Here is a 13,985-nt window from a genome sequence, read left to right as displayed (position 1 = left end):
CATCTCTCATGAAATCGATCTCTTTCTTTGGCTCTCTTTGTTCGATCACGATCCTTGTCTCTCTCCCTCTGTCTCTCTGTCTCTCTGTCTCTCTGTCTCTGTCTCTCTGTCTCTCTCTGTCTCTCTCTCTCTCTCTCTCTCTCTCTCTCTCTCTCTCTCTGTCTCTCTCTGCAGTTTTTCCATTTTTCTATTTTGTTCTTCTCCTGAAAACAAAACAACCCCCCTGTTTTTCTACCAGCCTGTGTGAATCGTTTCTCTCCCCTTCTTCTCTGTGTGTCCGTCCTGTAGGTGTGCAGTACGTGGATCGGTAGTGGTGTGGTCAGTGACCTGAATGATCTTCGTCGCGTCCACAATCTCCTGGTATCTTCGCTGGACAAGGTGCAGGCTGGGAAGGATTCTCCAGCCAGCTGTACAGTGAGTGCTACCACCATGGAGAAATTGGCCGTACTGAAGGCCTGGGCTGAGGTGAGTTTGTAAATCTACCGGTCAGGAGGCCTGTAACACTATAGACTATAGGCTGGGCTGGAGGCCTGTAACACTATAGACTATAGGCTGGGCTGGAGGCCTGTAACACTATATGCTGGGCTGGAGGCCTGTAACACTATAGACTATAGGCTGGAGGCCTGTAACACTATAGACTATAGGCTGGAGGCCTGTAACACTATAGATTATAGGCTGGGCTGGAGGCCTGTAACACTATAGACTATAGGCTGGACTGGAGGCCTGTAACACTATAGACTATAGGCTGGAGGCCTGTAACACTATAGACTATAGGCTGGGCTGGAGGCCTGTAACACTATAGACTATAGGCTGGGCTGGAGGCCTGTAACACTATAGACTATAGGCTGGGCTGGAGGCCTGTAACACTATAGATTATAGGCTGGAGGCCTGTAACACTATAGACTATAGACTGGGCTGGAGGCCTGTAACACTATAGACTATAGGCTGGAGGCCTGTAACACTATAGACTATAGGCTGGGCTGGAGGCCTGTAACACTATAGACTATAGACTGGGCTGGAGGCCTGTAACACTATAGACTATAGGCTAGGCTGGAGGCCTGTAACACTATAGACTATAGGCTGGGCTGGAGGCCTGTAACACTATAGACTATAGGCTGGGCTGGAGGCCTGTAACACTATAGATTATAGGCTGGGCTGGAGGCCTGTAACACTATAGACTATAGACTGGGCTGGAGGCCTGTAACACTATAGACTATAGGCTGGAGGCCTGTAACACTATAGACTATAGGCTGGGCTGGAGGCCTGTAACACTATAGACTATAGGCTGGGCTGGAGGCCTGTAACACTATAGACTATAGGCTGGGCTGGAGGCCTGTAACACTATAGACTATAGGCTGGGCTGGAGGCCTGTAACACTCTAGACTATAGACTGGGCTGGAGGCCTGTAACACTATAGACTATAGGCTGGAGGCCTGTAACACTATAGACTATAGGCTGGAGGCCTGTAACACTATAGACTATAGGCTGGGCTGGAGGCCTGTAACACTATAGACTATAGACTGGAGGCCTGTAACACTATAGACTGTAGACTGGAGGCCTGTAACACTATAGACTATAGGCTGGGCTGGAGGCCTGTAACACTATAGACTATAGGCTGGACTGGAGGCCTGTAACACTATAGACTATAGGCTGGACTGGAGGCCTGTAACACTATAGACTATAGGCTGGACTGGAGGCCTGTAACACTATAGACTATAGGCTGGAGGCCTGTAACACTATAGACTATAGGCTGGGCTGGAGGCCTGTAACACTATAGACTATAGGCTGGGCTGGAGGCCTGTAACACTATAGACTATAGGCTGGGCTGGAGGCCTGTAACACTATAGACTATAGGCTGGAGGCCTGTAACACTATAGACTATAGACTGGAGGCCTGTAACACTATAGACTATAGACTGGAGGCCTGTAACACTATAGACTATAGGCTGGGCTGGAGGCCTGTAACACTATAGACTATAGGCTGGAGGCCTGTAACACTATAGACTATAGACTGGAGGCCTGTAACACTATAGACTATAGGCTGGGCTGGAGGCCTGTAACACTATAGACTATAGGCTGGGGGCCTGTAACACTATAGACTATAGACTGGAGGCCTGTAACACTATAGACTATAGACTGGAGGCCTGTAACACTATAGACTATAGACTGGAGGCCTGTAACACTATAGACTATAGACTGGAGGCCTGTCACACTATAGACTATAGACTGGAGGCCTGTAACACTATAGACTATAGACTGGAGGCCTGTCACACTATAGACTATAGACTGGAGGCCTGTCACACTATAGACTATAGACTGGAGGCCTGTAACACTATAGACTATAGACTGGAGGCCTGTAACACTATAGACTATAGGCTGGAGGCCTGTAACACTATAGACTATAGGCTGGGCTGGAGGCCTGTAACACTATAGACTATAGGCTGGAGGCCTGTAACACTATAGACTATAGGCTGGGCTGGAGGCCTGTAACACTATAGACTATAGGCTGGAGGCCTGTAACACTATAGACTATAGGCTGGGCTGGAGGCCTGTAACACTATAGACTATAGGCTGGGCTGGAGGCCTGTAACACTATAGACTATAGGCTGGGCTGGAGGCCTGTAACACTATAGACTATAGGCTGGGCTGGAGGCCTGTAACACTATAGACTGGAGGCCTGTAACACTATAGACTATAGGCTGGAGGCCTGTAACACTATAGACTGGAGGCCTGTAACACTATAGACTGGAGGCCTGTAACACTATAGGCTGGAGGCCTGTAACACTATAGACTATAGGCTGGGCTGGAGGCCTGTAACACTATAGACTATAGGCTGGAGGCCTGTAACACTATAGACTGGAGGCCTGTAACACCATAGACTGGAGGCCTGTAACACTATAGGCTGGAGGCCTGTAACACTATAGACTATAGGCTGGGCTGGAGGCCTGTAACACTATAGACTATAGGCTGGAGGCCTGTAACACTATAGACTATAGGCTGGAGGCCTGTAACACTATAGACTATAGGCTGGAGGCCTGTAACACTATAGACTATAGGCTGGGCTGGAGGCCTGTAACACTAGACTGGAGGCCTGTAACTCTATAGACTGGAGGCCTGTAACTCTATAGACTGGAGGCCTGTAACTCTATAGACTGGAGGCCTGTAACTCTATAGGCTGGAGGCCTGTAACTCTATAGGCTGGAGGCCTGTAACTCTATAGACTGGAGGCCTGTAACTCTATAGGCTGGAGGCCTGTAACTCTATAGACTGGAGGCCTGTAACTCTATAGACTGGAGGCCTGGGCCTTTTGAGTAAATCTGAGTAAAAAAAAAAAAAAAAATGCTCATGAGATTCCGTTAAAATATCTAGAGCTGACACAGTCGTTGTGATCAAATCTTAAAAACTGGTACATTTCAAAACTGTCTTTTTGTGAGGTGCAGCCGGGGTGTAGTTCTGTACCATGGTGAGGGGTCGGGTTGATCAACCAGGAGGATTCTCCACCAACTTTTTAAAATCTCCAGTTTGGGAACATTTTGGGTTCCCAGTAGATTACAACGGCGATGGACAGGAAGTTGTGGATAAAAAGTTGAACAGTATGTCGCCACGCTCAACCAGAATAGCCAGCTGCCGACACCTCCAACATGTTGACACATTTACACCGATTACTGGATCAAATCCCCGAGCTGACAAGGTAAAAATCTGTTGTTCTGCCCCTGAACAAGGCAGTTAACACACTGTTCCCCTGAACAAGGCAGTTACCCCACTGTGCCCCTGAACAAGGCAGTTAACACACTGTTCCCCTGAACAAGGCAGTTACCCCACTGTGCCCCTGAACAAGGCAGTTAACCCACTGTTCCCCTGAACAAGGCAGTTACCCCACTGTGCCCCTGAACAAGGCAGTTAACACACTGTTCCCTGAACAAGGCAGTTACCCCACTGTGCCCCTGAACAAGGCAGTTAACACACTGTTCCCCTGAACAAGGCAGTTACCCCACTGTGCCCCTGAACAAGGCAGTTAACCCACTGTTCCCTGAACAAGGCAGTTAACACACTTCCCCGGTCGGCCGTTATTGTAAATAAGAATCTGTTCTTAACTTGCCGTGTTAAATAAAAAAATCTACATAAAAGAAAAAAACGGTGAAGCATGGAGGTGGCGGCATCATGGGAAACTCGTCTGGAACAAAAAGAGATCCTTGATGAAAACCTGCTCCAGACGTTCACCTTCCAACAGGACAACGACCCTAAGAACACAGCCAATACAACACAGGAGTGGCTTCGGGACAAGTCTCTGAATGTCCTTGAGTGGCCCAGCCAGAGCCTGGACTTGAACCTGATCGATCATCTCTGGAGAGACCTGAGAGAGACCTTTTTATGGTAGAGTGGCCAGACGGAAGCCACTCCTCAGTGAAAGGCACATGACAGCCCAGCTTGGAGTTTACCAAAAGGCACCTAAAGGACTCTCAGACATAGTCAAACATAGTTTGTCTCTCTCTCTCTGTCTGTCTGTCTCTCTCGCTCTCTCTCTGGCTCTCTGTCGCTCTCTCTCCTGTGCTCTCTCTGTCTCTCTCTCTGTCTCTCTCTCTCCCGTGCTCTCATTCTCTCGGTCTCTCTCTCTCTCCCGTGCTCTCATTCTCCCCCTCCCCCATCTTTCAGGTGTATGTGGTGGCCATGAAGATAAAGAAGGAAGCAGAGTCTCGGCCGGTGAAGGAGGTGAAGGCGGGAGAAGAGGATGAGGAAGAGGAGGAGGTGGGAGCGGACGTTCTTCCTCCTGACAGCCTGATTATGCTGGTGCAGCCTGAACTACCGTCTCTGTCTGGGCTGTGGTTGGCTGTCCTCAGAGACTACGCTCTGCTCACGCTGCCTGCCGAGTTCTCCAGCCAACTGCCCCCTGACGGTACACAACACCACAACTCAACCCTATGGGCCAGTCTTAAGCCACAGATTCATTAAATGGAGTATCTCTCAACTGAACACGCTTTTCTAGACTTGATTCATCTGTTTCGGGGAAACTGTCCCTACAACTTCTTGACTTTGTGTGACAGATTGGTTGCTACTCCACCTCTGTCTCTTAAAAGGACAATACCTCCTGACAAGCCTGTTTTCCTGTGTCCTGTGTGTGTCCTGTGTTGTTCAGGTGGTGCCTTCTACACCCCAGAGACCATCGACACAGCCCGTCTCCATTACCGTGGCTCCTGGGCCCCCGTTCTCCACGCTGTGGCCCTCTGGCTGAGCAGCACCAGCTTTGGGGCCGGGGAGGGGGAAGAGGAGGCCCCCGCTGTCCCTCCACAGGCTTCTGGGGCACCAGTCTACCCCCAGGGTAACCCTGGACCTACTCAGAGCCTGGAGGATCTGATTAAGGACAGAATGCATCTGATGTTGGGTATGGACCACAGACACAGAGACAGGCAGCCACAGAGACAGGCAGCCGCAGAGACAGGCAGCCACAGAGACAGGCAGCCACAGAGACAGGCAGCCACAGAGACAGGCAGCCACAGAGACAGGCAGCCACAGGGACAGGCAGACACAGAGACAGGCAGACACAGAGACAGGCAGCCACAGAGACAGGCAGCCACAGAGACAGGCAGCCACAGAGACAGGCAGCCACAGAGACAGGCAGCCACAGAGACAGACAGACACAGAGACATGCAGACAGACAAACAGCCACAGGGACAGCCAGACAGAGACAGACAGACAGACAGACAGACAGACAGACAGACAGACAGACAGACAGACAGACAGACAGACAGACAGACAGACAGACAGACAGGTGTCAGTATAGATGATAACTAACCACTGTCCCTCCCAGGTGTCAGTATAGATGATAACTAACCACTGTCCCTCCCAGGTGTCAGTATAGATGATAACTAACCACTGTCCCTCCCAGGTGTCAGTATAGATGATAACTAACCACTGTCCCTCCCAGGTGTCAGTATAGATGATAACTAACCACTGTCCCTCCCAGGTGTAAGTATAGATGATAACTAACCACTGTCCCTCCCAGGTGTCAGTATAGATGATAACTAACCACTGTCCCTCCCAGGTGTCAGTATAGATGATAACTAACCACTGTCCCTCCCAGGTGTCAGTATAGATGATAACTAACCACTGTCCCTCCCAGGTGTCAGTATAGATGATAACTAACCACTGTCTCTCCCAGGTGTCAGTATAGATGATAACTAACCACTGTCCCTCCCAGGTGTCAGTATAGATGATAACTAACCACTGTCTCTCCCAGGTGTCAGTATAGATGATAACTAACCACTGTCTCTCCCAGGTGTCAGTATAGATGATAACTAACCACTGTCTCTCCCAGGTGTCAGTATAGATGATAACTAACCACTGTCCCTCCCAGGTGTCAGTATAGATGATAACTAACCACTGTCCCTCCCAGGTGTCAGTATAGATGATAACTAACCACTGTCCCTCCCAGGTGTCAGTATAGATGATAACTAACCACTGTCCCTCCCAGGTGTCAGTATAGATGATAACTAACCACTGTCCCTCCCAGGTGTCAGTATAGATGATAACTAACCACTGTCTCTCCCAGGTGTCAGTATAGATGATAACTAACAGCTGTCTCTCCCAGGTGTCAGTATAGATGATAACTAACCACTGTCTCTCCCAGGTGTCAGTATAGAGTTCCTGTGTTTCCCAAGACCTGAGGAACCTATAGAACATGTCATGTCATGTCTACAGGCTCTCTGTACCCTACTGGACTCTCCCTGTGCCAGGACACACATCAGTGAAGACCAGGTAAAGATAACAGGAGGGAGGGAGGGAGGGGGAGGGCAGGCAGGGAGGGAGGGGAGGGAGGAAGGGGGAGAGAGAAAGGGAGGGAGGGAAGGAGAGGGAGGAAAGGAGGGGGGCAGGGATGGAGGGAGGGAGAGAGGAATGACTAATGTATATCATCACCAGACAGTAGAATGACTAATGTATATCATGTTCCAGAGGTGATGATCTATATCCGTTTCCCTCTCTCCACACACACCATCTCTGTCTCTATCCGTTTCCCTCTCTACACACACACCATCTCTGTCTCTATCCGTTTCCCTCTCCACACACACCATCTCTGTCTCTATCCGTTTCCCTCTCCACACACACCATCTCTGTCTCTATCCGTTTCCCTCTCCACACACACCATCTGTCTCTATCCGTTTCCCTCTCCACACACACCATCTCTGTCTCTATCCGTTTCCTCTCACACACACCATCTCTGTCTCTATCCGTTTCCCTCTCCACACACCATCTCTGTCTCTATCCGTTTCCCTCTCCACACACACCATCTCTGTCTCTATCCGTTTCCCCCTCTCCACACACACCATCTCTGTCTCTATCCGTTTCCCTCTCTCCACACACACCATCTCTGTCTCTATCCGTTTCCCCCTCTCCACACACCATCTCTGTCTCTATCCGTTTCCCTCTCTCCACACACACCATCTCTGTCTCTATCCGTTTCCCTCTCCACACACACCATCTCTGTCTCTATCCGTTTCCCTCTCTCCACACACACCATCTCTGTCTCTATCCGTTTCCCTCTCTCCACACACACCATCTCTGTCTCTATCCGTTTCCCTCTCCACACACACCATCTCTGTCTCTATCCGTTTCCCTCTCCACACACACCATCTCTGTCTCTATCCGTTTCCCTCTCTCCACACACACCATCTCTGTCTCTATCCGTTTCCCTCTCTCCACACACCATCTCTGTCTCTATCCGTTTCCCTCTCCACACACACCATCTCTGTCTCTATCCGTTTCCCTCTCCACACACACCATCTCTGTCTCTATCCGTTTCCCTCTCCACACACACCATCTCTGTCTCTATCCGTTTCCCTCTCCCACACACCATCTCTGTCTCTATCCGTTTCCCTCTCTCCACACACACCATCTCTGTCTCTATCCGTTTCCCTCTCTCCACACACACCATCTCTGTCTCTATCCGTTTCCCTCTCCACACACACCATCTCTGTCTCTATCCGTTTCCCTCTCCACACACCATCTCTGTCTCTATCCGTTTCCCTCTCCACACACACCATCTCTGTCTCTATCCGTTTCCCTCTCTCCACACACACCATCTCTGTCTCTATCCGTTTCCCTCTCTCCACACACACCATCTCTGTCTCTATCCGTTTCCCTCTCCACACACACCATCTCTGTCTATATCCGTTTCCCTCTCCACACACACCATCTCTCTCTATCCGTTTCCCTCTCTCCACACACACCATCTCTGTCTCTATCCGTTTCCCTCTCCATGTGTATAGAGGTCTATACAGGTTTCTCTTCATGTTGTAGTTGTTGGGTGTAGAGCTGACAGGCTGGGGTCTAACCAGGTTTCGTGTTGTAGTTGTTGGGTGTAGAGCTGACAGGCTGGGGGTCTAACCAGGTTTCGTGTTGTAGTTGTTGGGTGTAGAGCTGACAGGCTGGGGGTCTAACCAGGTTTAATGTTGTAGTTGTTGGGTGTAGAGCTGACAGGCTGGGGGTCTAACCAGGTTTCGTGTTGTAGTTGTTGGGTGTAGAGCTGACAGGCTGGGGGTCTAACCAGGTTTAATGTTGTAGTTGTTGGGTGTAGAGCTGACAGGCTGGGGGTCTAACCAGGTTTCATGTTGTAGTTGTTGGGTGTAGAGCTGACAGGCTGGGGGTCTAACCAGGTTTCATGTTGTAGTTGTTAGGTGTAGAGCTGCTCAACGTTCTCCACAGACTACTCCTGACCAGAGATCCTCCAGCCGTTCAGCTCCAAGTTACGGCTGTGGTGCAGGAGACGATCCGGGCTGCACAGGATCACCTGACACAGCAGAGAGACACACAGGGTCAGTTCTGACACGGGTCGCCATGCTGGTTCCCAGATACCTTTCTGAAGTTTCGTTAGGATATACCACTGAAATGTACATTAATTTAAAATCAATGTTTACCTGAAACCTAAATGGGCTCATGACTTCTGATTTTGTCAAGTCCGGTCTCAGAATGTTCTCACCTCATGTTGATCTGCTCTACGTATCACCCTCCAGGTAAGGAGGGTGGAGGAGCAGGACGGTCGGTCTCTCCGGGGAGAGGGAGGTGAGACTGGGGAGCTGATCCCGGGGAAGTCCCTCGTCTTCGCTGCCATGGAGCTTATGGTGTTCATCCTGGTTCGTCACTTACCCCAACTCAACACCAGGTAATATACGAATGTAGTATTTTAACAGGTAATATAGGAATGTAGTATTTTAACAGGTAATATACGAATGTAGTATTTTAACAGGTAATATAGGAATGTAGTATTTTAACAGGTAATATAGGAATGTAGTATTTTAACAGGTAATATACGAATGTAGTATTTTAACAGGTAATATACGAATGTAGTATTTTAACAGGTAATATACGAATGTAGTATTTTAACAGGTAATATACGAATGTAGTATTTTAACAGGTAATATACGAATGTAGTATTTTAAATATATGTTTTGTTTCTGTTGTAGCGTGTCGGGGTCGTTCTGTTGTAACGTGTCGGGGTCGTTCTGTTGTATCAGGGTCGTTCTGTATCAGGGTCGTTCTGTATTTGTTGTAACATATCAGGGTCGTTCTGTTGTAGCGGGTCGTTCTGTAGTAACGTGTCGGGTCGTTCTGTAGTAACGTGTCGGGGTCGTTCTGTAGTAACGTGTCGGGGTCGTTCTGTTGTAACGTGTCGGGGTCGTTCTGTAGTAACGTGTCGGGGTCGTTCTGTAGTAACCTGTCGGGGTCGTTCTGTAGTAACGTGTCGGGGTCGTTCTGTAGTAACCTGTCGGGGTCGTTCTGTTGTAACGTGTCGGGGTCGTTCTGTTGTATCAGGGTCGTTCTGTTGTATCAGGGTCGTTCTGTTGTATCAGGGTCGTTCTGTTGTATCAGGGTCGTTCTGTATCTGTTGTAACATATCAGGGTCGTTCTGTTGTAGCGGTCGTTCTGTAGTAACGTGTCGGGGTCGTTCTGTAGTAACGTGTCGGGGTCGTTCTGTAGTAACGTGTCGGGGTCGTTCTGTTGTAACGTGTCGGGTCGTTCTGTAGTAACGTGTCGGGGTCGTTCTGTAGTAACGTGTCGGGGTCGTTCTGTTGTAACGTGTCGGGGTCGTTCTGTAGTAACGTGTCGGGGTCGTTCTGTTGTAACGTGTCGGGGTCGTTCTGTTGTGTCGGGGTCGTTCTGTTGTATCGGGGTCGTTCTGTTGTATCAGGTCGTTCTGTATCAGGGTCGTTCTGTATTTGTTGTAACATATCAGGGTCGTTCTGTTGTAGCGGGTCGTTCTGTAGTAACGTGTCGGGGTCGTTCTGTTGTAACCTGTCGGGGTCGTTCTGTTGTATCAGGTCGTTCTGTTGTATCAGGTCGTTCTGTTGTGTCAGGGTCGTTCTGTATCAGGGTCGTTCTGTATTTGTTGTAACATATCAGGGTCGTTCTGTTGTATCAGGGTCGTTCTGTTGTATCAGGTCGTTCTGTATCAGGGTCGTTCTGTATCTGTTGTAACATATCAGGGTCGTTCTGTTGTAATACCCTGGTTATCCTGCTTGGAAGATTCTTGATTTCCTGCCTTTTTTACCTGAAGTTTGCAACCCTATAATAGTACAGCGTCTTTGGGTCATTGAAAAGCCCAAACTCATGTATTTTCATTCCCAGGGTGAACGAGTCCCCCAGCCACCTGCCCCTCCGACCCCAGCCTCGTCTGCCTGAGGAGAGCACCCGGCTGGTGGCTCACACCGTCTCTATACTGGCTGAACTGCCGTCGCTATGCTCCCCCGCAGGTAACACACAGACAAAAACACCTGACCACACAGACTCAGAATGTCTCCTGTAATTCATTGCCTTGTTGTTGTGGTTGGTGTGTAATACTGCTAATAGCAGAGTTCTAGTGTTCATCTCTCCGCCTTAGATTCAGTGTTGTGGTGTGTTATACTGCTAATAGATACTGCCTTAGATTCAGTGTTGTGGTGTGTAATACTGCTAATAGATACTGCCTTAGATTCAGTGTTGTGGTGTGTTATACTGCTAATAGATACTGCCTTAGATTCAGTGTTGTGGTGTGTAATACTGCTAATAGATACTGCCTTAGATTCAGTGTTGTGGTGTGTTATACTGCTAATAGATACTGCCTTAGATTCAGTGTTGTGGTGTGTTATACTGCTAATAGATACTGCCTTAGATTCAGTGTTGTGGTGTGTAATACTGCTAATAGATACTGCCTTAGATTCAGTGTTGTGGTGTGTTATACTGCTAATAGATACTGCCTTAGATTCAGTGTTGTGGTGTGTTATACTGCTAATAGATACTGCCTTAGATTCAGTGTTGTGGTGTGTTATACTGCTAATAGATACTGCCTTAGATTCAGTGTTGTGGTGTGTTATACTGCTAATAGATACTGCCTTAGATTCAGTGTTGTGGTGTGTTATACTGCTAATAGATACTGCCTTAGATTCAGTCTGGCTCAATGGCCTCTCTGCCGTTGGATCCCTCTCACCCTGGGTCTGTGGTTCTTATGTCTGAGACTGAAGCTTTCTGAGGATCAGATTATTCTGGAAATCGACTGAGTCACACTGGGTGTGAAACAACAGAGAAGATTCAGTTAGGATGTCAGGGCCACTGAGAGATTAGGGGCAGGGATTTCAGGGCCACTGAGAGATTAGAGGCAGGGATTTCAGGGCCACTGAGAGATTAGGGGCAGGGATTTCAGGGCCACTGAGAGATTAGGGGCAGGGATTTCAGGACCACAGAGATTAGGGGCAGGGATTTCAGGGCCACAGAGATTAGGGGCAGGGATTTCAGGGCCACTGACAGATTAGGGGCAGGGATTTCAGGACCACAGAGATTAGGGACAGGGATTTCAGGGCCACAGAGATTAGGGGCATGGATTTCAGGGCTACTGACAGATTAGGGACAGGGATTTCAGGGCTACTGACAGATTAGGGACAGGGATTTCAGGGCTACTGACAGATTAGGGACAGGGATTTCAGGGCTACTGACAGATTAGGGACAGGGATTTCAGGGCTACTGACAGATTAGGGACAGGGATTTCAGGGCTACTGACAGATTAGGGACAGGGATTTCAGGGCTACTGACAGATTAGGGACAGGGATTTCAGGGCTACTGACAGATTAGGGACAGGGATTTCAGGGCTACTGACAGATTAGGGACAGGGATTTCAGGGCTACTGACAGACTAGGGACAGGGATTTCAGGGCTACTGACAGATTAGGGACAGGGATTTCAGGGACACTGACAGATTAGGGACAGGGATTTCAAGGCTACTGACAGATTAGGGACATGGATTTCAGGGCTACTGACAGATTAGGGACAGGGATTTCAGGGCTACTGACAGATTAGCGACAGGGATTTCAGGGCTACTGACAGATTAGCGACAGGGATTTCAGGGCCATTGACAGATTAGGGACAGGGATTAGGGACAGGGATTTCAGGGCTACTGACAGATTAGGGACAGGGATTTCAGGGCCACTGACAGATTAGCAACAGGGATTTCAGGGCTACTGACAGACTAGGGACAGGGATTTCAGGGCTACTGACAGATTAGGGGCAGGGATTTCAGGGCTACTGACAGATTATGGACAGGGATTTCAGGGCTACTGACAGACTAGGGACAGGGAATCACAGGGCTACTGACAGATTAGGGACAGGGATTTCAGGGCTACTGACAGATTAGGGACAGGGATTTCAGGACTACTGACAGACTAGGGACAGGGAATCACAGGGCTACTGACAGATTAGGGACAGGGATTTCAGGGCTACTGACAGATTAGGGACAGGGATTTCAGGGCTACTGACAGATTAGGGACAGGGATTTCAGGGCTACTGACAGATTAGGGACAGGGATAACATTATGTTTATAGAACAGGGATTAGGGACAGGGATTAGGGACAGGGATTAGGGACAGGGATAACATTATGTTTATAGAACAGGGATTAGGGACAGGGATTAGGGACAGGGATTAGGGACAGGGATTAGGGACAGAGATTTCAGGGCTACTGACAGATTAGGGACAGGGATTTCAGGGCTACTGACAGATTAGGGACAGGGATTTCAGGGCTACTGACAGATTAGGGACAGGGATAACATTATGTTTATAGAAAGGGTCTGTTTGCCTTGTTGACATGTAGCAGGTGCATTCTGCAATGGTTTATGCCGTCCAATCGTCATTTCAATTGGTGTGTGATGGAGTGAAGGATTACATTTTCAATAACGGCAGACCTTGTCAGCTCGGAGGTTTGAACCTTCCGGTTACTAGTCCAACGCTCTTACCACTAGGCTACCCTGCCGCCCCTAAAGGATACAAGTCTCTGTCTCTCTGTCATTCTTCATTACTAAAGGATACAAGTATCATTCCTCATTACTGAAAGATACAAGTCTGTCTCTCTCTCATTCCTCATTACTGAAAGATACAAGTCTGTCTCTCTCTCATTCCTCATTACTGAAAGATACAAGTCTGTCTCTCTGTCATTCCTCATTACTGAAAGATACAAGTCTGTCTCTCTCTCATTCCTCATTACTGAAAGATACAAGTCCGTCTCTCTCTCATTCCTCATTACTGAAGGATACAAGTCTGTCTCTCTGTCATTCCTCATTACTGAAAGATACAAGTCTGTCTCTCTCATTCCTCATTACTGAAAGATACAAGTCTGTCTCTCTCTCATTCCTCATTACTGAAAGATACAAGTCTGTCTCTCTCTCATTCCTCATTACTGAAAGATACAAGTCTGTCTCTCTCTCATTCCTCATTACTGAAAGATACAAGTCCGTCTCTCTCTCATTCCTCATTACTGAAGGATACAAGTCTGTCTCTCTGTCATTCCTCATTACTGAAAGATACAAGTCTCTCTCTCTCTCTCTCATTCCTCATTACTGAAAGATACAAGTCTGTCTCTCTCATTCCTCATTACTGAAAGATACAAGTCTGTCTCTCTCTCATTCCTCATTACTGAAAGATACAAGTCTGTCTCTCTCTCATTCCTCATTACTGAAGGATACAAGTCTGTCTCTC

General features: G+C 48.4%; 1 protein-coding gene across 1 annotated transcript in view; it reads left to right on the top strand.

Annotated features, from left to right (window-relative positions):
• Positions 1-13,985, top strand: part of heatr5b (HEAT repeat containing 5B) — a 151,887-nt gene that overhangs the window by 108,133 nt on the left and 29,769 nt on the right. Inside the window, exons 28-34 of the mRNA XM_052496616.1 lie at positions 289-465; positions 4,653-4,893; positions 5,134-5,379; positions 6,625-6,752; positions 8,662-8,810; positions 9,013-9,153; positions 10,617-10,741. Of these exons, the coding sequence (XP_052352576.1) occupies positions 289-465; positions 4,653-4,893; positions 5,134-5,379; positions 6,625-6,752; positions 8,662-8,810; positions 9,013-9,153; positions 10,617-10,741 (1,207 nt within the window). The remainder of the gene's footprint in view (positions 1-288; positions 466-4,652; positions 4,894-5,133; positions 5,380-6,624; positions 6,753-8,661; positions 8,811-9,012; positions 9,154-10,616; positions 10,742-13,985) is intronic.

Source organism: Oncorhynchus keta, chromosome 3, assembly GCF_023373465.1.
Source record: "Oncorhynchus keta strain PuntledgeMale-10-30-2019 chromosome 3, Oket_V2, whole genome shotgun sequence".
NCBI classification, from domain to species: domain Eukaryota; kingdom Metazoa; phylum Chordata; class Actinopteri; order Salmoniformes; family Salmonidae; genus Oncorhynchus; species Oncorhynchus keta.
This window is presented reverse-complemented; position numbering and strand designations above follow the sequence as displayed.